Source organism: Chelonia mydas, chromosome 1 (genome assembly GCF_015237465.2).
Source record: "Chelonia mydas isolate rCheMyd1 chromosome 1, rCheMyd1.pri.v2, whole genome shotgun sequence".
Taxonomy (NCBI): domain Eukaryota; kingdom Metazoa; phylum Chordata; order Testudines; family Cheloniidae; genus Chelonia; species Chelonia mydas.
Window position 1 is genome coordinate 4350922 of NC_057849.1, and position 26833 is coordinate 4377754.

General features: G+C 50.0%; 1 protein-coding gene and 1 pseudogene across 1 annotated transcript; one reads left to right on the forward strand and one right to left on the reverse strand.

Moving 5' to 3' along the window:
- Positions 1–462: 462 nt before the first annotated feature.
- Positions 463–1411, reverse strand: LOC102931589 (annotated as a pseudogene).
- Positions 1412–25665: 24254 nt separating this feature from the next.
- On the forward strand, positions 25666–26604 carry LOC119565249 (putative olfactory receptor 52P1). The gene has a single exon (XM_037889740.1). It carries the CDS (start codon positions 25666–25668, stop codon positions 26602–26604), a length of 939 nt encoding a protein of 312 aa, XP_037745668.1.
- The last annotated feature ends 229 nt before the right edge of the window (positions 26605–26833 follow it).

The following is a 26833-nucleotide window of genomic DNA, read 5'->3' on the forward strand; positions in this document are numbered from 1 at the left end:
GCCAAAATCCAAGAGATTTCAAGAGCACAAGAAGCCCCGGGAATCATGGTCAAAGTTGACCCACCCTAAGAAAGTCAGAAGTGTCTCCCTTGCAGCTGAGGATGGGGTGGAGGTGGAAATGATCCAGGGAGTGACAGAAGGAGGGGAGGAGAGGAGCAACTGATAGGGGGTGATGTTGGAAAGAAGAGACAGAGCAGGGGCACACCCTTGGATGAAGAGGTGGAGTAAGGGGTGGGGCTTCAGGAGTCCAGTTACCAGCAACTAGAAAGGTGGCAACCCAATGAATTGTACATAGACTGATCCTGTAGTTTGTCATGCTGACACAGTACAGTAAGGCCAGGAAAGGATTTAATGTCTTTTTGCCTGGTCAGTAAGCGATTCAGGGAAGAGGGCTCAGCACCTCGTCACCAGCCAGCTGTGCATGGAGCTCGGACTGAGAGCCAGAGAGCAAGGATAAAACTTTTAGGTCCCTTTATGAATAAAGAGCTGGTGCAGCCTGCCCCGGATCTCTTTGGTCCTCACCCCATAGATGATAGGGTTTAGCATGGGGGGCAGCAAGAGGTACATGTTGGCCATGAGAACGTGGAAATGCAGGGGCACATTGTGGCCAAACTGGTATGTGAGGAAGGAGAAGAGACCTGGGATGTAAAAGTCTAAGATGACACAGGGGTGGGAGCCGCAGGTCCCAAATGTCTTGAGCCGGGCGTCCTTTGTGGGGAGGCTGAAGATGGCCCTGAGGATCTGAGTGTAGGACATGGCAATAAAAGACACATCCAGTCCAATCACAGAGAATACCACAACGAAGGCCGTAGTAACTACTAATGCGGATGTCGGCGCAGGCCAGCTTCACCACGGCTATGTGCTCACAATGCGACTGGGGGATAATGTTGGTTGTACAATATGGCCACCTTCTCGCCAGGAAGGGAAAGGGCAGGGCAAGCATGCCACCACGCAGCACCACAGCCAAGCCAATCTTGGACACCACGCAGTTTGTCAGGGTGGTGGAATGTCTCAGGGGATGGCAAATGGCCACATAACGATCCAAGGCCATGGCCACGAAGATCCCAGACTCCATCGCTGAGAAGCAGTGAATGAAGTACATCTGGGTGAGGCAAGCACTGAAATCTGTCTCTCTGGAATTGAACCAAAAGATGCTCAGTGTTTTGGGCACAATGGATGTAGACAGGACCAGGTCACTGACAGCCAGCATGCAGAGGAAATAGTACATGGGCCCATGGAGCCTCGGCTCCCTCTTCACAATGAACAGGATGGTGACATTCCCCAAGATGGCTATAGCATAGATCGCACAGAAGGGGATGGAGATCCAGACATGGGCTGCCTCCAGGCCAGGAATACCCAGCAGGATGAAGGTGGAGGGGCTGGTGAAGTCGGTTGTGTTGGAATCTGACATGGAGCAAGGGAGACGGTGTCCAACTCTGAAGCAGAACGGTGTCTCCTGCATGTACTGTACGTTCCTCTGACTTCATGTATGTGTCCAGGGTCTAGGGTGATGGTCGCAGTGCAAATGCCTGGATGGAAATACAATGTTAATATCAGACACTAAATGCACTACTGAAGGCTCTGGTCATGAGTGAAGCAGATTGGTCACTCTTCACACACTGAAAAATGACATGTTCATTATTCAGAGAAATAAATTATGAAAAACTGACCCTACTAATGCCTATTCCATATTTTATGGTGCTCTATGCAACAATAATTCCTACATGTTGTGTTCTTGGAAACTTAATAGGTACCAGCAGGAAACAAGACTGTGGATACTGGTTATCCATCTTTGTTCCTTAATTCAATGAAAGTCAGGCTAGAGAGTCCATGCTGTTGGGAGTTCCCCATTCACTCAGTTGCTCAATATCTAAGAGTGGAAAAAAAACAAAGATTTGACAAAACATGTACCAGAGGAAACATCCCAACTAGAAAACAACTCAGGGGAAAGACCTGGTCGTCACTGATAGCAGCTTAATGGAAACAGTGGCTCATTCACAGTAGTGGCAAAAATAAAGACAATGTTAGGATGCCTAAGGAATAGGATCTAGAATATCCTGCTCTGGACAGGTTTCAGAGTGGTAGCCGTGTTAGTCTGAATCAGCAAAAAGAACAGGGAGTACTTCTGACACCTTAGAGACTAACAAATTTATCTGGGCATAAGCTTTCACAGGCTAAAACTCACTTCATCGGATGCATGCAGGGGAAAATATAGTAGGAAGCTATATATATATAGACACACACACACACAGAGAGAACATGAAAAAATGGGTGTTGCCATACACACTATAATGAGAATGATCAATTGAGATGAACTATTATCAGCAGGAGAAAAAAACCTTTTGTAGTGATAATCAGGATGGCCCATTTCCAACAGTTGACAAGAAGTTGAGAGTAACAGTTGGGATTTGGGGGGGAAATAAGCATGGGGAAATAGTTTTACTTTGTGTAATGATCCATCCAGTCCCAGTCTTTATTCAAGCATAATTTAATGGTGTCCAGTTTCCAAATTAATTCCAATTCATCATGTGCCAGTGATGCCCCTCTGCCATGTACATTGGCCAAACTAGACAGTCTCTGTGTAAAAGAATAAATGGACACAAATCAGACATCAAGAATTATAATATTCAAAAACCAGTCAGAGAACACTTCAATCTCCCTGGTCACTTGATTACAGACCTAAAAGTTGCAATATTACAACAAAAAAACTTCAGAAACAGACTCCAATGAGAGAGTGCTGAATTGGAATTAATTTGCAAACTGGACACCATTAAATCAGGCTTGAATAAAGCATTAGCGGAGGCAGAGCACGCAAGTCACAGGAGGTGACAGTGCCGCTGTACTGGGTGCTGGTCAGGCCGCAGCTGGAGTACTGTGTCTAATTCTGGTCACCAATGTATAGGAAGGATGTAGAGAAACTGGAAATGACCAGAAGCAAGTGACAAAAATGATGAAAGGGATAGAATTCAAGCCATGTGAGCAAAGGCTGAAATAACTGGAGATGTTTCTTTTGGAAAAGAGGAGATTGAGGAGGACATGGCAGTTGTCCTCTGATACTTGAAAGGCTTCCATAAAAAAGATGGAGGAAAGTTGTTCACTTTTCCCACAGAGGGCAGGACAGGAGGCAATGAGTTCTAACTGCAGCAGAGCAGATTTAGATTAAATCTCAGGATAAACTGCCTAACTGTAGGAATAGGAGGACAAGGGAACAGACGTCTTGGAAAATCATGGAGGCTCCTTTACTGCAGGTTTTCTAAAGGAGGCTGGACAGTCATCAGTCCTGGATGGCTTAGACACAACAAATCCTGCACCCTGGCAGGGAGTTAGATTAGCTAACCTTGTAGTTCCTTCTCACCCTGTGGCTCTATGATTCTATGACATAAAATGCCAGTGTAGACCAGGCCTTAGCCAAACACAAGTCATTGGGCTCAACCCAGAGGTAACTGGGTGAAATTAAATGCCCTATGTTATACAGGAATTCAGACTCGATGAACTAATGGTCCCTTCTGGCGTTATACCCTATGAATCTATCTATAAAGAAAGTGGGTCAGGCATTTATATTTACTCTGTCTCACAACACACGAGGAAGGGAACATTGAATTCCATTGAAAGTTTATATAATCCATATTTGGCCTGTGGAACTCCTTACCACAGACGTTACTGGAGCAAACAGCTTAGATGAATGAGATTCACTAATGGATTGGCCATTGTAGGTGGTGCTGGAGACACCACCGTTAGGTAAGGCTGTCTGACACCTTCAATTAGGAGACCTCATTTTCAGTTGCTTATAACTTCGCCAAACAGAAATTTCACATGCTGGGTGTCTGCTTCTGGCTGAATTGTTTTTTTTGTTTCCAGAATAACGTTTGAGCTGACTTCTCAAATGAAGCTAGGAGAAAAGATGTGTTCCCCATGATGAAAAATTATTATAATTGTTCCAGTGAGGAGTCCAAGCACCTCCATGGAGATGAAAGTGAGGTAACAGCCTCCCCCTCCCCGGTAACAACCAGAGCCCTGACATGCAAGAGGAGGAGGTGACAGTGTCTGTGCATTAACACACAGCTGGCTCCTGAGGTCTTTACTCAGTTCTTACTCCAACAGGAATTTTGCCTCTTTGGGCCTGCATAAACTATGGGCCAGGGCCTCAGAATTTGGGCTTGTATTGTACATCCTGAAGGATCCATTGTGACACTGAAATGCAGCCACCTTGGGGTTGGAGGCCGTCAGCCTGGGAGGGCACAGCAAAGAGGGACATTTTCGCCTATGATATGGAAGCAAACTCATCCCCTGTGGCAAGGGCCCTTGGATGTTTAATGGCTGTGCTGAGTGGAAAGGACCACACAACTATTCTCTATCCCATCACATGCATGTTGCACTGGGTCTGTTGAGTAGGTGAGCTCCTCAGCAGGAGATGGGTGCCTGTGAATTGTGAGATGGAAGCGTCTTTCCTGGGAATCCCCCTCCGGTAGCTGGGTCCCACACCTATCTCACCCCAGCATCTGCAGCAACATCCCACACTGAGAGCTGACACAGGGACGTGCTCCATTTATAATATAGCTCTGTGCAATTCCAGTGGGGTTCGCTCAGCCTCTAGCAGATAAGCGTGCATCTGAATGTAAACAGGCTGAAGAAAAGGCTGTCTGGGCTTCTGTGTTCCTTATCCAGCTTGAGGCATAAACAGTAATTAAGGGACCTTCCCAAAGGGAAATGAGATCTCTGGGGCTCTGTGCTGAGTTAGAGAGAAATTGGCTGCTCTGTGCATATTTAAAAACTATAGTTGATAAGTAGGAAAACTAGGGATAACACTTAAAACTCCATAGGGTCTGATACCCTGTAAATTCGTAAGCGGGATGGGTAGATAGTAGACAGACAGATCTACAGAAAGATGCCTGAGGGAGACACCAGCCCTTTGTGCAGGCACACGGTGCTGTTGCTAAGGGATCAGAGATCAGTAATTCCCACCCGTAACTATCATCATACTGTGCAGCTCCTTTCATTGAAGGATGTTCAAAACACCTAGCACAGGAAAGCCACTATGACCATAGCCCCATTAAACAGATAGGTAAAGTGAGGCACAGGGAGATGTTATTTAGCTAAGTCGCACAGAGATTGGGTGGCAGGATGACAGACAGAACCCAGGTGTCCTGACTTCCCTGCCATAAGCACGGTCTCTCTGTCATGCAAAGGGGGAAATGGATTCCCGCTCTGGCAGGGACTCTTTGTTGGGTGGGATGCAGAGGAAAGGCTGGAAGAGAGAGCCTGAGCCTTCACCACCCTCTCAAGGTGAATCTGAGGTTTTCAGAACTACCTGGAGGTTGTGAGCTCCCCTCTCCTGTGAGTTGCGAACTCCGGACTCCACTTCCGCTCCCACTCAGAAACCTGCCAACGCATCTGTGACGCTCTGTACCTCGGGGGAGCACCCTGCATCCCCATGTTCATCCTTGTCATATGATTGTGTGGTACCCAAAGCAAAGTTTGTGATGTTGGGTGTCTGTGACGCTCAGAGTTGAAACTTTTCAGCTTTCAAATGTTTTGCTCTTTTGCGTTACACAAGGTTCTTCACATTTCTGTAAAGTGTGTGATAACCTGCTCTCTCTGCCTCACGGGGGCTACGTCTATACTACAGACCTTACAGCAGCACAAATGTACCGTGGCAGCTGTGCCACTGCAAGGTCTGCTTTGTAGCCGCTCTCCGCTGGCAGGATAGAGCTCCCCGCCATCATAATTAAACCACCCCTACAGTGCGGCAGTAGCTGTGTCGGCTGGAGAGCGTCTCCTGCCAAAATGGCGCTGTTAGGATATAGATATTCAGGCCTGTCGGTAAAGGCCAAGACTCTAAGAATGTAGGTGTATTCTTATCACTTGGCTAGTTCTAGAGGTATAAAAGAGAGAATCAAAATCACTGTCTGCCGGTGTAAGGGCCTTCTCTTACTGTGACCGTCTGAGGCCCTGTGCTTAGGCTAAGGCCTTTGGCTAAGCAGCAGAGGCAGCCATAAGCTAGGAAGCGACCGGTCACCTCCTCACATCCCAAACTAGTCCCATTGAAAGAAGGTGCTATTGGGCTGTTAGGACACAATCCTGTCCTGATAATGCCTATCGCCTCCAGAGAAAGGGAAGTGCCTAGAAAATGTAAAAGGAAACTTAGTTTGATAGCATCCTGTCTGGAAAGGACTCACTTATCAATAGCTGGGATGTGAAATCCTCACTTCTGTATTGTTTTGTCATTATAGTTCCCACTTTGCTATTGTTTGTCTGTATAATCTCTGTCTGATTCTGTGATTGTTTCTGTCTGCTGTATAATTAATTTTGCTGGGTGTAAACTAATTAAGGTGGTGGGATATAATTTGTTACATAACCATGTTACAATATGTTAGAATTGGTTAGTTGAATTTCAGGAAAATGATTGGTTAAGGTATAGCTAAGCAGAACTCAAGTTTTACTATATAATCTGTAGTCAATGAGGAAGTGAGGGGGTGGGTGTGTGGGTGGGGGAAATGTGAACAGGGAATGGGGGTAAGGAAATTGGAATCATGTTTGGCTAAGCGGGGGGAATGGGAACAGGGACACAGGTGTAAGGCTCTGTGGTGTCAGAGCTGGGAAGGGGGACACTAAGGAAGGAAACTGGAATCATGCTTGCTGGAAGTTCACCCCAATAAACAGGGAATTGTTTGCACCTTTGGACTTTGGGTATTGTTGCTCTCTGTTCGTGCGAGAAGGATCAGGGAAGGAAGTGGGTGAAGGAATAAGCCCCCTACCAGGCGCTGTCCACACTGGTGTGTTTGTCGAAACGTTTGTGAAACTTTTCTCTGTGAGGAGTGTGTTTTTTTCACAATCCTGGCAGAGAAAAGTCTTACTGACAAAAATACTAGTGTAGACAAAGCCTGAGTTGCATGCTAGCAAAGACATCCACTGCCTCAAGCCCTGCACTGTTTAAGAAGATTGCTATTTTCTGCTGGTCTCCTTTCTCACCAAACACAGATGCTTGAATAGATATATCTCAAAACTCTGCCTAAATCTCTTCCTGGAGTCTGCTGAATTACCCGAGAGTTTCAAGTCCTTGTGGGGTTTCAGTTGTTCCATCTCGAGGGTGGATCCTTCGTTTCTTCACTACAGCCCTGTGTAACAATGCTGTCTTTGGTGGGACACAACTGAGAGTATCAATTCAGGACAAAATGCTTAGAACAGGGCAGTCACAGCCCCAGGCTGGTGGTTTTCCTCCTCTAAAGCACACCAAACCAGCCAAACAGAGAGGACTTCTCTTTTACCCCACTGGCTAACCAGAAGTCAGAAAAGCAATTCCCTCAGACACTCCAGTTTCCCAGTATCACCACCAGCACCACTCCTTATCAGGGGGAATGGTTAAGACAACCAATACCCCAGTAAAAGAAAAAAGGTTCTCCCGATTCCAAAGGACCAAGCACCAGATCCAGGTCAATATACAAGTCAGATCTTTCCCAGAAATCACACTGTTGCCAATCCTTTAGAATCTAAAATCTAAAGGTTTATTCATAAAAAGAAAGAAATATAGATGAGATCTAAAATTGGTTAAATGGAATCAATTACATACAGTGATGGCAAAGTTCTTAGTTCAGGCTTGTAGTAGTGATGGAGTAAATTGCAGGCTCAAACCAAGTCTCTGGAGTACATCCACAGCTGGGATGGATCATCCAGTCCTTTGTTCAGAGCTTCAGTTTATAGCCAGGTTCCTCCAGAAGAAAGAAGCAGGATTGAAGACAAGATGGAGGAGCTGCAGCTGCCCTCTATAGTCTCTTGTCATGTTGCTTGTGCTTTCTTTGTTCCAACCACAATCTGTCCAGCACACGGCATGGAAAAACCTTAGAGTTCTGTCCATAGGCATGTCCCTGCATGCCTTGCTGAGTCCCAGGTTGTATCTGCCTTTTCTTCTCCCAGTGGGTCAGTTGTATAGCTGATGGTCCTTAATGGGGACAGAATGGGCAGCGCTTATGTCAAATTGTCTGGGGTGTCACCCCGAAGCATAGCACAAGTTTGAACTACAGACAGTATCGAGTCAATACTTATAACTTCAAATACAAAAATGATACATGTATACAGATAGCATAATCAAAACCAGAAAATTATAACCTAGTCTTAGATACCTGATTTGACCTCCTTTAAACAAGATTTGGTGCCACTACAGGACCTTGGTTGCAACAACAGTCTATACAGTCACAGTTCATGTCAATAACTTCACACTCTATTATCTCTGCCCTCTCCTCTGGTTTCCGCTCTGGTACCAGGGGTTGTCCTGGGAAGGAGGCTCAGTCTGCACTTGAAGAAGGGAGGCGTGATTAGAACTAAAGCAGAGTAACAAAAGCTATCGGAGAGTCACGCACTCAATGGCTCATTCTCACTAGCCCCAATCTCGTTCCCTGAACAGGTGATCTGCTCTTAAAGGCCCAGAACGTACTTCTCATAGCCAGGGCAGAGCTGTGCATTTCCGCTGTCTCACAGCCACCCAGCAGCCTATGTAACCATCCATTCTTAGTGCTCTTACTCCTCCATCTCCCCACCTACCCCCTTTCTGGTTTGTTACAAACAGTAGCTGTGTCTTGTCTTAATTTGATTTATAAGCTGCTTGGGGCAGAGGCTGTTTCTCCTTCTGTGTTTGCAAAGGGCCCAGCACAAGGGGCCCTGAACTGGACCGGGGCCTCTGGATTCTTCCACAATACAAATAATGATCATAAATAATCAACATAATAATGCAGCCAAATCAGGGCCTCCCCCTCCCTTTGCCTTCAGCAACAGACGAAGATCAAACCATGCTTGCCAGCTACCGAGTGTTAGTAACTTGAATACAGTTGGATAAGACACTCCTGTTGCCCTTGGCAGGATAATTCACTAAGTCTCATGGCAGTGCTTAATAACCCAAGTACTCAGCACTGGAGAAATACCCCTGATTAGCCAGAGGAGCAGGCAGAGAGTTCAGCTGTGCGAATCCAAGTGCCCTCCAGCTTGGGCAATCCTGGAAAGACTGATTCAGCCTGGAACATTAGATTTCAATTCCACCAGAAAGAGACTGGGAGGAAATGAACCAAGAGGGAGAGAATAAATCCAATGCAAACACTAATCCATTCTCTAATCTAGGCCAAAACTCAGCTGGAGTTGCAGCTAGCAGGAGATGTGAAGAGTAACAAGAACAGTTTCTACAAGTATGTTAGCAACAAGAAAAAGGTCAGGGAAAGTGTGGGACCCTTAATGAATGGGGGAGTGTAGCAGGGTCTTATTGGAAAACCCGGGAAGTGGGTGGGCGCAGTAATAGCCCCGGTATCGATAACGGCAGGGGGCGCAGATGGCAAAGGGGCCGTGGGAACTCCTACAGAGGCCTCCTCGGGAGGGGACTCAACAAGGGGAGCGGTGACACCTCCGGCTGCTGCCATGGCTGCCATGGCCGGCATCCCCTGCCGAGCTCCATCCGGAGGTGCGGCAGAAGATGTAACAGCATCAGCCCCCCGCAGCATTTTTCGGGGGGCCTCCTCTCCCTCCTCGTCGGAGGGGAGGGATCGAGCCCGCGATTTACGGGTGCCGCGCTTCTCCCGGACGAGCACCCAGCCCTCTGAACTGGAAGTGGAGGGCCAGTCAGCAGGGGCAGGGCCAGGGGGCAAGGGCAATCATTCTGGGGCTTGGGGCGGCAAGGGCGGGACAACGGGAGGAAGGGAAACCTCCCCCTGGGGCGAGCCCTCTCCCTCAGCCGGCAGGGGTCTCGCCGCCCTCTCCTCCATGGGAGGAGGGGCAGTGGCAGTGGCAGCCGGGCTGCCAGGGTCGCCGGCGGTGACAGGGCAGGCGCCCTCCCGGGTCTCGGGGGTCCCGGATGCTCCTCCAGGCCGGGCCAGGGGGCAGTCCCTCCGGACGTGCCCCGTCACCCGGCAGAGAAAGCACCGGGCCTCCCCTGTTGAATAATGGACCCGGTAATGGGCCCCCTGATAGGGCACCAAGAAGGACCCCTCGAGCACTACCCCACCACGTGTCGCCGGAGACACTGGAATCTGCACCTGCCGGCGGAAGGACAGAACGTGGCAGAGGGCGGGGTCCTTGCAGCCCAGCGGGAGAGGGCTGATGATGGAGATCCCCAGGGTGGAGAGGGCAGGCAACAGGGCAGGGTTGGGCAGGAAGGGCGGGACAGAGGTCATAGAATCATAGAATCATAGAATATCAGGGTTGGAAGGGACCCCAGAAGGTCATCTAGTCCAACCCCCTGCTCAAAGCAGGACCAAGTCCCAGTTAAATCATCCCAGCCAGGGCTTTGTCAAGCCTGACCTTAAAAACCTCTAAGGAAGGAGATTCTACCACCTCCCTAGGTAACGCATTCCAGTGTTTCACCACCCTCTTAGTGAAAAAGTTTTTCCTAATATCCAATCTAAACCTCCCCCGTAAACCTCAATACCACCCGTACGCTCAAGTCCTTCAGGGGTCCTAGGGCAATGAACATGCCCCCCACCGCCATGACCTTCTCTACCACCTTCTGAATGGCGGCCTCCGACACTAGGAAGAACACAACCTTACTGTACATCTTGGAGGCCGCCATGATGGCCACGGGCCCTACCATCCTCGCCAACGCCCACACGTACATTTCAACGTGGGGCGAGGCAGACACCAGGAGGCAGCGGACGCCATGCCTCCTGGTCAGCGAGGGGAAGGGGCCCTGGCCACCAGGAATGGTACCGGAGGTGGCAGTCGGGGCAGATGGCGCGGCGGCTTACAGGGGGGTGGCAGCCACCTGGGCATACGCTCTGGGGGCAAGAGATGTAGCGCCCCCAGAGCTGGTGGAGGGAACGGCTGGGGAGGAAGGGGCCGCAGCAAATGTTGGGGCCGTGGCAGGGAGGGCAGCCCCACCAACAGGAGGTTTTGTTTTCCGGGTGGGGCCTTTGCCCTTTTTATTCCCCTGGCCCTTTTTGCCGGTGGAAGGGGCAGCCATGGCAGCGGTGGAGTCTAGGCTAGTGGTGGCCAAGAGGGTAGCCGCTGGGGAGGGCAAGGGAGGAACTATGGGAGCAGTAGGAGCAGGACCTGGGGCAGGGGTGGGGCCAGGGGCAGAGGCAGGGTCCTCCTCCATAGTGGAAAGAGGCAGGAGGAGGCCTTAAATTGGGGGTGGGACAATGGACAACTACTCCTCCCCACTAGACGGCAGGCAGGGGAGGAGGGTCCAGCAAACAGGGTATGGGGAATAGGGAAGGTGGGACAGGGTCAACCGCTCCTCCCTGCTAGACTGTATGCAGGAGGGAGGTTACCAGCATGGGTGGGGGGGAACTATAGGGGACACCGGGGGAAGGAAGAAGCAACCACTCCTCCCCGCTAGGCTGCAGGCAGGGGAGGAGGGTGCTAACCACAGGAGGACACGGGGGCAACAAAGGAGAGGGGAACAATCATGGGCGCAGGGCGGGGCACCGGCTCCCCCGGCTGCACTCGGAAGGGGAAGGACTAGGACTGTATCAAGGGAGGTGCAGTGATCAGGATAAACAACTTAAAAAGGGGGGGGGGGGGCACAAGCACTCCGAAAGGGGACATAGGCACAGCAAACTGCGGGTTGGGCGGGGCTGGGGTCACCGGGAGTCAGGGGAACAGCAAACAACTAAGGGCGGGGCAAGTAGAGCACAAGGGCCGGGGGGAACCCAACTCCTGGGGAAGGGCAAGGCAGGCAAAGTAACAAACTTGCAAGGGTTGGGGCGGGGCAGGCACCCAAACAAACCCAGGAACTAGGATGGGGCCAGGGTGGGACTGGCAAACAACCAGGGGAACATCTTCCAGGGAGCTACAGGAGGAGAAAACTGGGTTGGGGGGTAATGGGGAGACCCTCCACCCAAATACAACTGAGGGAGGGGGGCCAAGTCCAAACAAAAGAGGGGGGGAGTGCACCCACAAGCGCTTGTGGGGCTCGCTCCAGTCCGTGCTCGCTGCTGGAAACAGTCCCGGATGGTGGTGGGCGAAGAAGCAAGCAGCCCCGTCGAGGGGTGAGCAGCAGGTGTTGATGGTCAGCTGGGTTGGTGGAGGGGGCAGTGGCAAAGGGGGGGTGGTGGCGGTGAAGGAAGGTGTGGTGGGGGGGCAGCAGGACTGGGGGAGGGCTCCACGCCTCTCCCCCGGCCCCTCACAGCAGCAAAAGGCCACCACCCCCCCAGAAGCACAGCTGTTAAAGTCACTCAGTCCAATAACCGACCCCCTACACAATTCCCCGCAGTGGTCTTCCTCCTCCTCGACGAGACAGCCAGCTCAGGGGCAGCAGCAGCAAGCGGGCGGTGGGCGGCCAGCCAGGTGAGGACCCCGGCAGAAAAGGTGACAACAGCGGTGGTGGTCTTATTGGAAAATCCCGGGAAGTGCATGGGCGCAGGCCCACCCACTGCTAAAGGCCCCTCCCCCAGCCTAGCGGGAGGGACCACTGGACCCAGGGACCAACTGATTACGGGGGACAACTAATGAAAAACAGGGACCGGAATGAGGGTCAAAGGTTCAAAATGAGGATGCCGGATGGCGACACCGAGCAGAGAACCCCGGACAGAGCCCACTGCTCCTCGAAGCTGTCGAGGGAGTCAGCGGAAGCTGCCCGGTGGAACTCTGCCCGGATGAGTGAGACGAGGGAGGAACGGAAATGGGCCCCGCAGTCGCAGAGCACCCCCTCATCCAACATCCTCCTCCTGGTATTGTAGATGGAGACTTTGGCCAGAGCCAGGAGGAGGTTGACGAGGAGGTCTCGCAACTTCGTGGGGCCACGGATAGGGTGTGCAAAGAGGAACAAGTGTGGGGAAAAGTGCAGCCAGAACCTCACGTGCTCTTGCCCTGATGGGCTTGAAATCAGCCCTGGGAGAGAGCTGGGGCAGGGGAAAAGCTGGGCTGATTGGCAGAACAGCCACAGCTGGGGCCATGCCCTAAACAGACCCAGCTGGCCCTATAAAGGCCAGTGAAGCCAGGGGGTGAAGGGACTCTCCCTCTAGCTTGCTGAAGGAGAGGGGCCTGGCTTCTGGGAAGCTGAAAGGGTACCTGAGGTGCAGCAGGGCTGGGGGAAGGCCAGAGGAGCTGGGGAGCTCTGGCCTAGAAACCCCCCATGCTGTAGGCCTAGAGTAAGGCCAAATAGGTACTGGGGTTGCAGTGGGCAGCCCAAGGGTAGGTAGAGGCAGCAGGTCCAAACTCCCCTTGCCTGTGATGAGTGGCGCTTACACTGAGGTCTGCCCCAGGGAACAGGGGCGAGGTGATGACTGGCAGTGGCCATAGACTGAGGCGAGGTGGGGGTAGAGGGTTGGGGTTTCCTGGGGAGGGGAGACCCAGATCTGTGTGGGGCACTGCAGGTGGCAGGACCCCGGTGCGAAAGGGGGCACTGGGGTCCAGGAGGGACTCGGGGGCCCAGCGGCAGGCAGGACACTGGCCTGCAGAGGGTGCTCCAGAGGCTGGAATGCTAATTCCCTGGATGACCAGCAGGAGGTGCCGCAGGGGTGAGTCCCGCCCTGTCACAGGGAGGCAACCTAGTGATGCATGATGTGGAAAAAACTGAAGTACCCAATGATTTTTTGCCTCCGTCTTCACAGATAAGGTCAGCTCCCACACTGCTGTCCTGGGCAGCACAGTATTGGGAGGACGTGAGCAGCCCTCAGTGGTGAAAGAACAGGTTAAGGACTATTTAGAAAAGCTGGATATGCACAAGTCCATGGGTCTAGATCTAATGTGGCCGAGGGTGCTGAGGAAATTGGCTGATGTGATTGCAGAGCCATTGGCCGTTATCTTTGAAAACTCATGGTGATTGAGGGAGGTCCCGGATGTATGGAAAAAGTCAAATATAGTGCCTGTATTTAAAAAAAGAAAAGAAGGAGAATCCGGGGAACTACAGGCCAGTCAGCCTCACCTCAGTCCCCGGAAAAATCATGGAGCACGTCCTCAAGGAATCAATTCTGAAGCACTTAGAGGAGAGGAAAGTGATCAGGAACAGTCAGCATGGATTCACCAAGGGCAAGTCATGCAGACAGCTGAGTTTGGTGAGAATGACCAGCAGAAAATTGCAATCTTCTTATACATTTCAGGACTTGGGACAGTGGATGTCTTTAGTAGCATGCAACTCAGGCTTTGTCTACACTAGCACTTATGTCAGTGAGGGGTGCAAAAAACACCCCTGTGACTGACAAAAGTGCCAGTGAGGAAGCGCTGTGTCAGCGGGAGACGCTCGCCGGGGGTGGTTTAATTATGCCTGCAGTAGAGCTCTCTCTCCCATCGGCGTAGAGCGGCTACGCAGGGGACCTTACAGCTGGTAGTGTAGACACAGCCTCAGTCTGGCAGAGAGAGCCGGTTATTACACAGTTTTGTAGAAATTTGAAGAGCCTTGAGTACCGCAAAATAGTGAAATGTGTGAAGGGTTAAAATTTCGCCGTAGAAGAGAGAAGAAAGGCAAGTCCCTTGAAGAATTTCTAACATGTAATCGGGCCAACAGTCCTGCTCCTGTGGGGAACTTTCCTGGCTTACACGCTACCCTGGTGGAATGGACTAGAGAAAGGATCTGAGTCCTCGCTCCCACTCCCTTTACCCAGAGCCCTGCCTGACCTTGAAGGCTCCCCTTCCACTCTCCTGTGTGACAGGGTCCTCGTAACCCCAACAAGACTCGGCCCAGGATTCCTGGGGGGGCTCGAGCCCCAATCTTGTTGTGGTCACTTAGGCCGAGGGTAGCCCCACTCCGGGGTGCTCTCTCCGCTCTGGACACTTCTCTGAGCCACTGATCATTGCAGATAATTCAAGCAAATAAAATTTATGAAGCAGCAATCAATTTTTTAAAAATATAGGGAAAAAATGGGGAAAGTTAAAGGAAAACATGTCACCCCACTCTGTGGCACAGGGAAACCCAAACAGACCTCTCGGGGATGTCAGGGCAGTTTACACTCTGTCCCTCACCAGTCCCAGGCCTCCTGCCCAGGCCCTCGCTGTGCTGCAGGGATGTTGCAGGTCAGATACGCTCTGGCGGTGGCCACACACCCTCAGGCTTTCCCTCCCATCAGTTTTCCTGACAAAATGTATTTTAGTGGAGTATGGGTGCTTGGAATAGTGATTGGAGCTATTCCTGTGAGTGGCTCGAAAGATTGCACTGCCCAGACGGCTGCCAGGCATTTGCGTTCACAGGGATCAAAATTTATCTCAGCTCCTTGCAGTTTCTTGGATTCATATGCTACTGGAACCAGTTTTCTCTCCTCATTGTTTTGTAATAGTGTAGCAGCCACGGTCGTATTGTTGGCAGCCAATCGGATAACGAAAGTCTGTGACTCATTGGGAAAGAGTAGGGCTGGAGCTGTGAGAACCATTTGCTTTAAAAGCCTTAAAGCGGGATCCTGTTCTTCTCCCCATTCCCAACTTGCCTTTTTCTTTAGTAATTGCCACAAGGGGTGAGTTATTTCAGCATATCTGTAAATGTGTGATCTGAGAAAATTAAAGCCTCCCAACAGTACTCTCAAGGAGTGGGTGTCAGTGGGAGCCAGCATTTCTACTAGGGCTCTCACCTTGCACTGATCTATTTGCCTTCCTTCTCGTCCAATAACTATACCCAAATATGTGACTTGGGGCTGCACCAGTTTAGCCTTATCCAAGGCTACCTTAAATCCTGTTTCCTGGATTAATGCTAACACTTTGTCGCTTATCATCTGAGTCTGTGCCTCAGTTTCCCCAAAGACTAAAATATCATCCACATATGAAAACACAAATGGTCTATCCTGAGGACTCAGTCTATCCAGCACATCTATCACATGCCGGTGTGCAATTGCTGGACTATAGTGGTATCCTTGGGGCAATCGACAAAAAGGCCACTGCTGTTCTTTGATTGTAAAGGCAAAGCGATCCTATGAGTCGGGGTGTAGGTGAATAGCAAAGAAAAAATGGGCTAAATCTATTACTGAAAAATATTCTGATGTGGCTTGGACCTTCTGTATAACATGTGTCATGTCTGCCACAATAGGAGCTGTCAAGGTTCCTTCCCCACTCTGAACTCTAGGGTACAGATGGGGGGACCTGCATGAAAGACCCCCTAAGCTTATTCTTACCAGCTTAGGTTAAAAACTCCCCAAGGTACAAACTTTGCCTTGTCCTTGAACAGTATGCTGCCACCACCAAGCGATTTAAACAAAGAACAGGGAAAGAGCCCACTTGGAGACGTCTTCCCCCAAAATATCCCCCCAAACCCTACACCCCCTTTCCTGGGGAAGGCTTGATAAGAATCCTCACCAATTGGTACAGGTGAACACAGACCCAAACCCTTGGATCTTAAGAACAATGAAAAATCAATCAGGTTCTTAAATGAAGAATTTTATTTAAAGAAAAGGTAAAAGAATCACCTCTGTAAAATCAGGATGGTAAATACTTTACAGGGTAATCAGATTCAAAACTGAGAGAATCCCTCTAGGCAAAACCTTAAGTTACAAAAAGACACAAAAACAGGAATACACATTCCCTCCAGCACAATGAATTTTACAAGCCATTAAACAAAAGAAAATCGAATGCATTTTAGCTAGTTTACTAACTAACTTTACAGGAGTTGGAAGGCTTGCAACCTTGATCTGTTCCCGGCAAAAGTATCACAAAAACAGACAAAACTTTGTCGTTGCCCCCTCCAGATTTGAAAGTATCTTGTCCCCTCATTGGCCATTTTGGATCTGGTGCCAGCGAGCTTACCTTAGCTTCTGAACCCTTCACAGGTGGAAGGATTTTGCCTCTGGCCAGAAGGGATTTTATAGGACTTTATACGGAAAGGTGGTTACCCTTCCCTTTATATTTATGACAGGTGCCATAGGTATTGTACCTTTGTTAATCCTTCTACAGTCAATGGTTGGGCACCAGGACTGGCTGTCTGCTTTTAGCACCGGTCACGCAGGGGAGTTGAAGGGTGAATTTGTTTTCCGGATGACTCCCTGCTGTTCCAGCTCCTGGATAGTTTGTACCAATTGGGCCTCCACCTCCTTTGGATAAGAATATTGTTTCTGGGGAGGCTCTAATTCCCCAACAATTTTTACACAGGCATTGATTTTACCACAGCCTGTTTTCTTTTGAGTCCAGACCAAGGGGAATTTTTGGCGCCATTCCTCAGTCTGCTGGGCTGATAATGCAGCAACTGGCCTCTCTCCCCCTTTTGCTAGTATTATTTCTTGGTTAATTTTTCCGGAGTGGGGAGAGGGAATATCCACCTTCCACAGGATACCCCTAGGCGTATCTATCCCTATGCTATTGGTGAATAACCAATCTGAGCCCAAAATGATTTCATCAGTCATGTCAGGAGTTTGGATTAGATTCCCATAGGGTTTAAATGCTTGTACTGAAAAGGGACCTGGGCCCATTCCCAACCAATGCTGGGGTTGCCTTGGAAGGAATTTAAGGTTACTTGTTTGACCCACCTCCCTGCTTTTGGGGTATTTTTTTAATTAATGACACAGCAGCTCCTGTGTCTATTAAAGCCAATGTAGGAGCATGCTTACCCTGCTGAACATACACACTTGGTCTTCCTCCAGGGTCCCAATGGACCTTTCCTGTGAACTTCCACCCTTGTGCCCCTATAGATAGTGGAAGTTCATTGTTCCCTCTATTCATCTGCGGGGCGGGGGTATGCGTCGGAGAGAAGCTGTAGTGATGTGGAGGGTGGGAGTGCACTGGGGGTTATGCAGGCTATTCCATTGTGGGTATTTTGTATTCTTGTAGTTTCTCTAACCAAGGCAGGTGTGCATGCCCCATCCCACTGTGCTCTGCTGGCTCTGTACTGCACCAGGGTTTGCCAGGCCAGATGGCGAACCTCATTATCAGTTAGCTCTTTCTTCCCCCACCCCATCTTTTTGTCTAGAAGTGTCAGCCTGACATTGCCGGAGATCTACTCCAAAGGAAAGGACCCTGGGGGGGGGGGGGTGCATCTCATCACTAACTAAATAGGAGTCAATAAGGTAATACTGTTGCAAAAAAGCAAACATGATTCTGGGATGTATTAACAGGAGTGTTGTAAGCACGACACAAGAAGTAATTCTTCCACTTTACTCAGCACTAATGAGGCTCAACGGGAGTATTCAGGAAAGATGTGGACAAATTGGAGAAATTCCAGGAACAAAACTGATGAAAGGGTTAGAAAACATGACATATGATGGAAGATTGAAGAAAATCGTGTTTGTCTAGTCTGGAGAAGAGAAGACTGAGAGGGGATGTGATAACAGTTTGCAAGTATGTAAAAGGTGGTTACAATGAGGAGAAAGAAAGATTGTTTTTATTAACCTGTGAGAATAGGACAAGAAGCAATGGGCTTAAATTGCAGCAAGGGAGGTTTAGGTTGGCCATTAGGAAAAACTTCCTAACTGTCAGGGTGGTTAGACACTGGAATAAATTGCCTAGGAAGGTTGTGGAATCTCCATTATTAGAGATTGTTAAGAACAGGTTAGACAAACACCTGTCAGGGATGGTCTAGATAATGCTTAGTCCTGCCATAAGTGCGGGGGACTGGACTAGATGACCTCTCGAGGTCCCTTCCAGTCCTATGATTCTATGATTTATCAGGGCCGCCCAGAGGATTCAGAGGGCCTGGGGTCTTCGGCGGTGGGGGTCCTTCCACTCCGGGTCTTCGGGGCACTTCGCCGAAGACATGGAGCGGAAGGACCCCCGCTGCCAAATTGCCACTGAAGACCCGAAGCGGAAGAAGCGGCGGCAGGTCTACGGCGGCGGGTCCTTCACTCCAGGTATGTTCGGTGGCACTGAAGAACTCACTGCCGAAGTGCCACTAAAAACTCTACTGGTGACCTCTGAAAACTCTCCTGGGGGCCCCTGCAGGGCACGGGGCCTGCAACAAATTGCCCCACTTGCCCCCCCCCCCACCCCCCAGCAGCCCTGTGATGTATAGGCTGAGATGAAACAACCGGGATAAACTACTTACCTACCATCATTTGTGTTTCATGAGACCTTGTCGTGACTTCCCCTTGTTCCTGATATCTTAGACAAAACATCCCCATTCATTATTTTGTCAAACATATTATCTTGTACTAGATTAGGATCGATGTGCACTAGCTGGAATACATTTAGATAAATATCTAATGCCTAATACACGAGAAACAACTTTGCCAAGTTCATGTACTGCTTCAATACATGGTCTGACTTTGATTCACAGCCTCTGGTTCAGGTCCCAGATCTTGCGGCAGGCCCAGTGCTCCAGGTTCTCTCTACTACACTGGCCAGTCCTAGGGGAATACCTAAAGCCCCTCTGATCCCTTTCCCCCATGGTGATAACGTATTTAAAAGGATAAGCATGGAGTTTATGGGGCCCCTAGAGAGGAGCACTATGAAGTGTCAACATACCCTCATTATCCTTGACTACACACTGCATGCCCCAAAGCCATCCCCTTCTGCTTTGCCAATGCACCTGTGGCCCAAAGTCCAGTGTGCTTCAACAGCAGCTGTGGGAACTACAAATTGTGGACTACAAAGAGTGTTCCCTCCAATTTTTCCCACCCATGTGTGGAATGAATTTTGTTGTGTGACACATCACCTCCATATAGGTGCAGATAACAAAATTCATGTGGTGGGGGTGGAGCTGAGGAGTTTGGAGTGTGGGAGGTCACTCCGGGCTGGGGCAGAGGGTTGGGGTGCAGGGTGTGAGGGCTCCGGCTGGAGGTGCAGGCTCTGGGGTGGGGCCAGGGATGGCGGTTTTGGAGTGAAGGAGGAGCCTCGCCCTGCTGCAGGGGCTCTGGGGCTGCAGGATATGTGCCCCTCCCCCAGCCCCAGCACGTCCAGCCGAGGGGAGGGCCGCCCTGGCCGTGCCTGGGTCTGAACCAGGGGAAGGCCGCCCAGGTTGGGCCTGGATCCAGGCAGGGCAGGTCGGCTTCGAGCTCGCTGAGTTGGGGCCGGGGGAGGGGCACCCCACGCGTGGCAGGTTGGAGGCCAGGCTAGGTGGGGGCTGCGGGAGGCACACTGGTCCCTGGGCGGGTTCCCTGAGTGTCTGTGCGGTGCTAAGTAGGCTGCAGTTTACCCGCGCAGCTTACCGGGAACTTAGACTATCAACTGCGGCTTGTGGGGTGAACTTCCTGGTTCCTGCCATGATAAACCCTCTGCCTTTCCAGCCGGAGGTCTCAGCACTGGCTGGGCTGGGGGCACGTAGCAGGCAGGCAGAGAGGAGGCGGCTGGACTGTGATCCTGTTCTATGTTCTTTGCAGAATAAAGCCTTGTTCCTGGCGCTTTGTCTGAGTGGGTCTGGTCTGAGGTGAGCACACACTGATGACCAACACAGAGCCCTGAAAGGTGCCTCAGGCCCAGTTTCTCAAAGTTGTGTTAAAAGTCACAAGGCAGGCGTTGCCTATCTTGAACAACGGCAGACTGAGCCAGTGAACAGGAGAGGGGCTACACGCCTACCAACAGAAATGAGCTTATGAAATCATTCTCGCAGTTGATAATACCCCAAGGAATCCTCACTGATCAAGGACCTAACTTGACTTTACAACTCATGAAAAACTGTGTCCTCTACTGAGGGTAACCACATTCAGCACATCGAAATACCATCCCCAAATGGATGGATTGGTAGAGCGAATTCACAGAACTTTGATGGTGACGTCAAAGAAGTTTGTAGCCTTGGATCCCAAACACTGGGACCAACTCTTCCTCCGCTTCCTTTTTGCTGTCAGGAAGCTGCCTCAAGCCTCCAAGTTTTCGCCCTTTGAACTGCTGTCTGGGAAGCAGCCTCGAGGCTTTCCAGACCTGCCTGCAGAAACATGGGAGAGCAAAGACCCCAGACGATGAGCATAGTCCAACCCATTCTTCAATTAAGAAATTGCCTCAAGACTTTGTGAGTGTTTGCTGGAAGAATTTGCTAAACGCACAAAAGGTACAAGGAAAGTGCTAAAACAAAGGAGTCCAGCTGTGAGTGTTCAAACTGGGTGATTGCGTGTTATTGTTACCACCAAGCTTGCAGATCAAATTATTGGTCTGATGGCAGGTACTGTTTGAGGTAGTGAGGCATGTGGGCCTCGTCGACTATGAGGTCCAGACTCAGAGAAGAGAAAAGGAGACTCGGATAAGAACATAAGACTGGCCCCATTGGATCAGGCCAATGGTCCATCTAGTCCAGCATCCTGTCTTCTGACAGTGGCCAGGTGCTTCAGAGGGAAAGGACAGAACAGGGTAATTATCAAGGAATCCATCTTCTGTCGTCCAGTCTCAGGATCTGGTGATCAGAGGCTAGGACACCCAGAGCATGAGGTTGTGTCCCTGAACAATGTAGCTAACCGACATTGATGCACCTATCCTCCTTGGACTTCTCTAACTCTCTTTTGAACCTTTTTACAGTCTTGGCCTTCGCCACATCCCCTGGCAAAGAGTTCCACAGGTTGACTGTGTGTTGTGCGAAGAAACACCTCCTTTGGCTTGTTTTAAACCTGCTGCCTATTCATTTCATTTGTTGCCCCCTAGTTCTTGTGGTATGTGAAGGAGTAAACAATATTTCTGGTTTCATTTTCTCCAGAACAGTCATAGATTTATAGAGTGATATCATGTCCCCTCTTAGTCATAAGAACGACCACACTGGGTCAGACCAAAGGTCCATCTAGCCCAGTATCCTGTCCTCTGACAGTGGCTAAGGCCAGGTGCTTCAGAGGGAGTGAACAGAACAGGTCATCACAAGTGATCTGTCCCCTGCCGCCCACTCCCAGCTTCTGGCAAACGGAGGTGAGGACATCATCCCTGCCAATAGCCATCGATGGACCTACCCTGTGTAACTCGATGCCAGAGGATGTTGTGAAGGCCCAAACAATAACTGGTGCCTACTGCCTTTGTGCCTTTAACAACCTGAGTCCCATTGAATGTGGCTGGACACTGGGCACCCAATTCACCTCTGTGCCTCTGAATCTCTCCCTCCACCCTCCCTCTCCTTATTACAGCCTGTGCAGTGACTCTAGCAGTCCCCAGGCTCCAGGGCACATGCTGATCACTGAAGGGGCTCAGGAAGCTGCTCCTGCCCATGGCGCGATATTGCCCCATCGGAGATTTATGACGAAGCAGGGGCAATCTGCGCTGCGCTCTGTCAGAGATAGGCTGTCAGATGGGATGGGCTATTACTCTGTGTTTGAAACAGGATGTGTGAGAGCCTTTCCATTACACATCGTGGTCTCAGGGGTTCAGCACAGGGCTCGTCAGCTGGGAGAGAATAAGAAGATTCCCAGATTCTATGATGAGGGGCAGCAGCACAGAAATGCTGGTCAAGAAATGAATACATCTAAGGCTTGGCTCTTCCTTTTCTCTCCGGGTTTTCAGTAGTGTCGGACAACGCTATCAAGTCTGCAAGACTCATTGTGCCCTGACAATCTGAGACACTGTTATCAGCGAATTATTTCTTCACTCCCAAGGGAAGCTCTCAAGCTGTAGTTCTCCAGAGTCTAGTTTCTGCTCCTCGCACTGCTCACAGAGCCGAGGGAATTGTCTGGAAGTCCTGGCCAACCTGAGAGTCCACAGGGACTGTACAGGGGAACCATAAAGGTCACCGTCCAGCACACCAAGTGTCAGACATGTGAGATTCATACACTGATTCTTGGGGGTCTGCCTTCCCGTTGCTGTAGGGAGATTTCCTCTCTCTCCTCCGTGGGATTTTGGTGAGTTGCCTGTTTCTGCATTAAAGCTAGTGCTAAGGGCTCAGGAAGGGCTCCAGGGTTCACATCAAAAAACATCTGGGCGGGAATTCACCAGCACGGCAGCTTGAACTGTTTAGTACTGTCAGAAAACAGCAAGGGGTTTACCTGGTAAAACTGGCACTACAAAATTATTGTAAATCGGTTAGACTAAATATTTGTTTTGAAGATCGATTCCTTCTCTCTTACTGTGTCCTTCTTTCTGTCTCAGTCACTTCCTTTTTTGGAAGCTGTGTGATTTTTCTCTGGTTCTCTCAAGTTTTCCAGTTCAGCAACTTTATTGCCTTACTAAGAAATGCAGCCAAAGCCTCTGAAGCGGCTACGTGTGTTACCAGAGGGTTCACAACAAGAATAGGTCACACACTGGCAGGATTCTGCTCTCACATTCTGCCTTGAGTGAGTCACTCCAGATTGACACTGGCCTCCCTGAGAGCAAAATCAGGGTGCCTGTGTTTTGAAATCCCCATCTCTCATGCCCAGTCTCAGAATGCCACATGAACTGGGGGTTTCCTTCAGATTCTTTCAGCACCCGGACAGAATAGCGCTCTCTGCAGCAGGACAAGAAGTCATGTTTTTCACAGCTGGGAGCCAGAAGTACAACACTAAGGGTGAAATCTTGGTCCTATTGACTTCAATGGCAGAACTCCCAACATGACCAGGATTACACCCTCAGTCCACATGGAGGGACTTAAATAAATGCCCTCATTTACACCGGCCATGAGACTCCAGTGACTTCCATTGGAGTCCTCCTGTGGCCTCTAAGGACCTGTGAGCTCGTTTGGACCAAAGAGGAACTGACAGGAGAGTTGCTGTAATCTCAAACTCACAGGCTTAGAGGTTCAAAACTATCAGGATAACAATTTGTTTCAGAGATGGAGAGGGGTCTGCTCTCTCTTTGCCCCTGCATTTCTGGTTCTGGGGAGGAAGAGAAGCGTGAAAAGGCAGTAAAAGGAAAAGTATGTTTCTGGCTTATGTTGGATATGTCATTGAGGGAGGTCCAGGAATGCACAGTGTGTGTGTGTGTGCGCGCACGTGCATGCGGCAGGGGGGTGGACGTGCAATATCCAGTGGCACACGGTCCTGAACCCGGGCAAAAAAACATATGGACATACTGCCTAATGCACAGACCAAAGAGGCGTAATGATTCCTCCTGTACACGGGGGTGTCGCAGATGGTAACCGAATGTGGACCACACTTTGGCAGATTCTCTCACACCTTCCCCCATCTCAGCTGACCCTCCTCCTGTGAGCAATCCTGCTACTGCCTCCATGTCCTTGCTCCCTCCGACCGGGTCTGTCCCTCTCTCCTTCCCGGCACAGGCTGAGTTACTGTTTGGGTTCCCATCGCCCACCCAAGGGCAGTTCAGACTGATCTCCCCCTTTTCCCCGGTGTAGGCAGACCCGGAGTTTAACCTCGTCTGTGGAGGGATTTCTGTCAGCTGTCGCGTTGGGGTCTGGCACCTGGTTTTGGTCTGGGTGAGGGGTATCACTGGTTAGTGGGGCTGAAAGTTACAGAGGTGGGGGCCTACATGGACAAGCGGCCAGTGCTGGCATTTAATGGGGGTAGTGAGCAGGGGTACATGGACAGGTGGGCAGTGCTGTGGGTTATGAGGGTGGGGAGCAGGTTGTACATGGACAGGCGGTCAGTGCTGGCCATTGTGGGGGCAGGGAGGGTGGTTTACTGGGCAGACCAGCAGCACTGGGGGTTGTGTAGGTGGGGAGCAGCCTTTACATGGACAGACGGGCCGTGCTGGTGGCTGTGTGGCATGCAGGGGGGTATACAAGGTCAGGCGGGCGGTGCTGGAGGTTGGGGGGCAGGGAAGGCGGTGTACGAGGACAGGCAGGCAGGGCTGGGGGTTGTGGGGGTAGGCGGGGGGGGTGTACAGGGACAGGCAGCCAGTACTGGGGGTTGTGGGGTAGTCCAGTGTCCTCTCTCTGACAATAACATCTCCACATGCGGCAGAAGGTGTAAGAAAACCAGCAGTAAGTGGATGGGGCAGGGGGTGACTTGACCATCATGATTGTGTCATCATAATATGGAAAGATAGAGATTGGCTTGTGACCTGAAACGCGAGGGTGTATAAGCTTTCCAAAATATTTATTTAGGTGTAACTATTGTACCTGGATCGTCTCAGTATCCATGTAAATGTCCAAACCCTTCCAGATTCTTGCTTAGCTCATGGCCTCAACTATTTCTTGTAGCAATGAGTTCCTCAATCTAATTAGGATTTGAGTGAAGAAAGCATTCCTTTTTTATCTGTTTTGAATTTGCTATGTTTCAGATTAACTGAATGTCCTCTTGATCTTGTGTTATAAGACAGGGAGAAAACATTTGCAACCTACTCTCTACTAGTCAGTATTTTATATTATAGTATCCAGTATAGTATATACAGTATAGTATATTCATATCATATATATAGTATATACAATATAGTATATTCATATCCCCTCTTATTCATCACCTTTCTAAGGTAACAATCGCAGTCTTTTAAACCTTTCTCTGTATGAGAGTTAGAATCATAGAAGATTCAGGTTAGAAGAGACCTCAGGAGGTCATCTAGTCCCATCCCCTGTTCTAAACAGGACCAACCCCAACTAAATCATCCCAGCCAGGGTTTTGTCAAGCTGGGCCTTAAAAACCTCTAAGGATGGAGATTCCACCACTTCCCTTAGTTTCTCTCTGTGCTTGCACTCTGAGCAGGGTTTCACAGAGCTGTGAACTATGTCCTGTCCTGAGTTCATACTGTTAAATTAGAACCTTTTAATGCATTTGAGCAGTTCAAGCTTTTCCCTCCAATGGAATACATGTTGCAATTTTTGACATTGAAGTTCATCTGCCATCACGCTGCCCATTCACCTGACTTGGTTAGCTCCCTCTGAGGATTCTCTGAACTTGACTATGACTGTAATAATCTGGTGCCATCTATCAATGTTGCCACCTCACTGTTCACCCCTTTCTAGTATTTACGTACTAGTTGTTATGAAGTGTGTAACCCCCCTCACTGTGCTTCCCTCCTCTCACAGGCACCTTGAGCAATTCTGAGCCCGATCGATGTTTCAACTACCTCATGGCATCTTTCAACATCACCCCTACTGACCCATCAACATTCATCCTAATGGGCATCCCTGGACTGGAAGCTGCCCACTTCCTGATTTCCATCCCTTTCTCTATGTTCTACATAATCGGCCTGTTGGGAAATTTCACACTTTTGTTTGTTGTATGGAAAGAGCAGACCCTGCACAAGCCAATGTACCTGCTGCTCTGCATGCTGGCGCTTACAGACATCAGCATGCCCACCTCCGTCGTGCCAAAAGCACTGTGTATATTTTGGTTCAATTTCAAAGGCATTACTGTGAGTGGCTGCCTCACCCAGATGTTCTTTCTTCATGCAGCTTCTGTGATGCACTCAGCCGTCCTCGTCACAATGGCCTTTGATCGCTATGTTGCCATATGTAACCCTCTGAGATACGCCACCATCCTCACCAACGCACGAATAGCTAAGCTAGGGCTAATGGGTTTGGCAAGAGCTGTTCTCTTCATTCTGCCCCTGCCCCTGCTCCTGAGCAGGCAGCCATTCTGTGCCAACCGCATTATCCCCCACACGTACTGCGACCACATGGCTGTGGTGAAGATGTCGTGTGGCGACATTACAGTCAACAGGACGTACGGGTTGGTAATAGCGCTTATAGTCAATGGATTAGACATGATGCTTATTGCCATGTCCTACAGTCTGATCATCAGGGCTGTCCTCAGAATGTCCTCCAAGAAAGCCCACCACAAAGCCCTCAACACCTGCACAGCCCATATCGGTGTGATACTGGTTTCTTATACTCCCTCCCTCTTCTCCTCTCTGACACACCGGTTTGGTCAGGGCATCGCTCCGCATGTTCACATCATCTTGGCCAACCTCTATTTCCTCCTTGCTGCCACGCTCAACCCTATCATTTATGGAATCAAAATGAAAGAGCTTCGTGACAAAGTGGGCAAGTACACCTGCAGAATGTGATCACCTGCAGCCATTGACTTTAAACCTGCATGACAAGAGGGGAAAGGCTTTTTCCTCATTAATCAGGGGTGCTCTGTCTCACTTTGGCTTAACTCAGAATTATGGAAGTTCACATTCTGAGAAGTTCCTCACACCTAAAGCCTTACGAATGGAGAGAGCAGTGCTTGGTCAGGGACTGATGAGTTCCCTCTCTCTGACCATCACCTGATCTCTTTCAGCCTCATCTGTC

Excerpts from the sequence above, each read along its gene's own strand:
- LOC119565249 (XM_037889740.1), top strand. The coding sequence starts at position 25,666 with ATGGCATCTTTCAACATCACCCCTACTGACCCATCAACATTCATCCTA.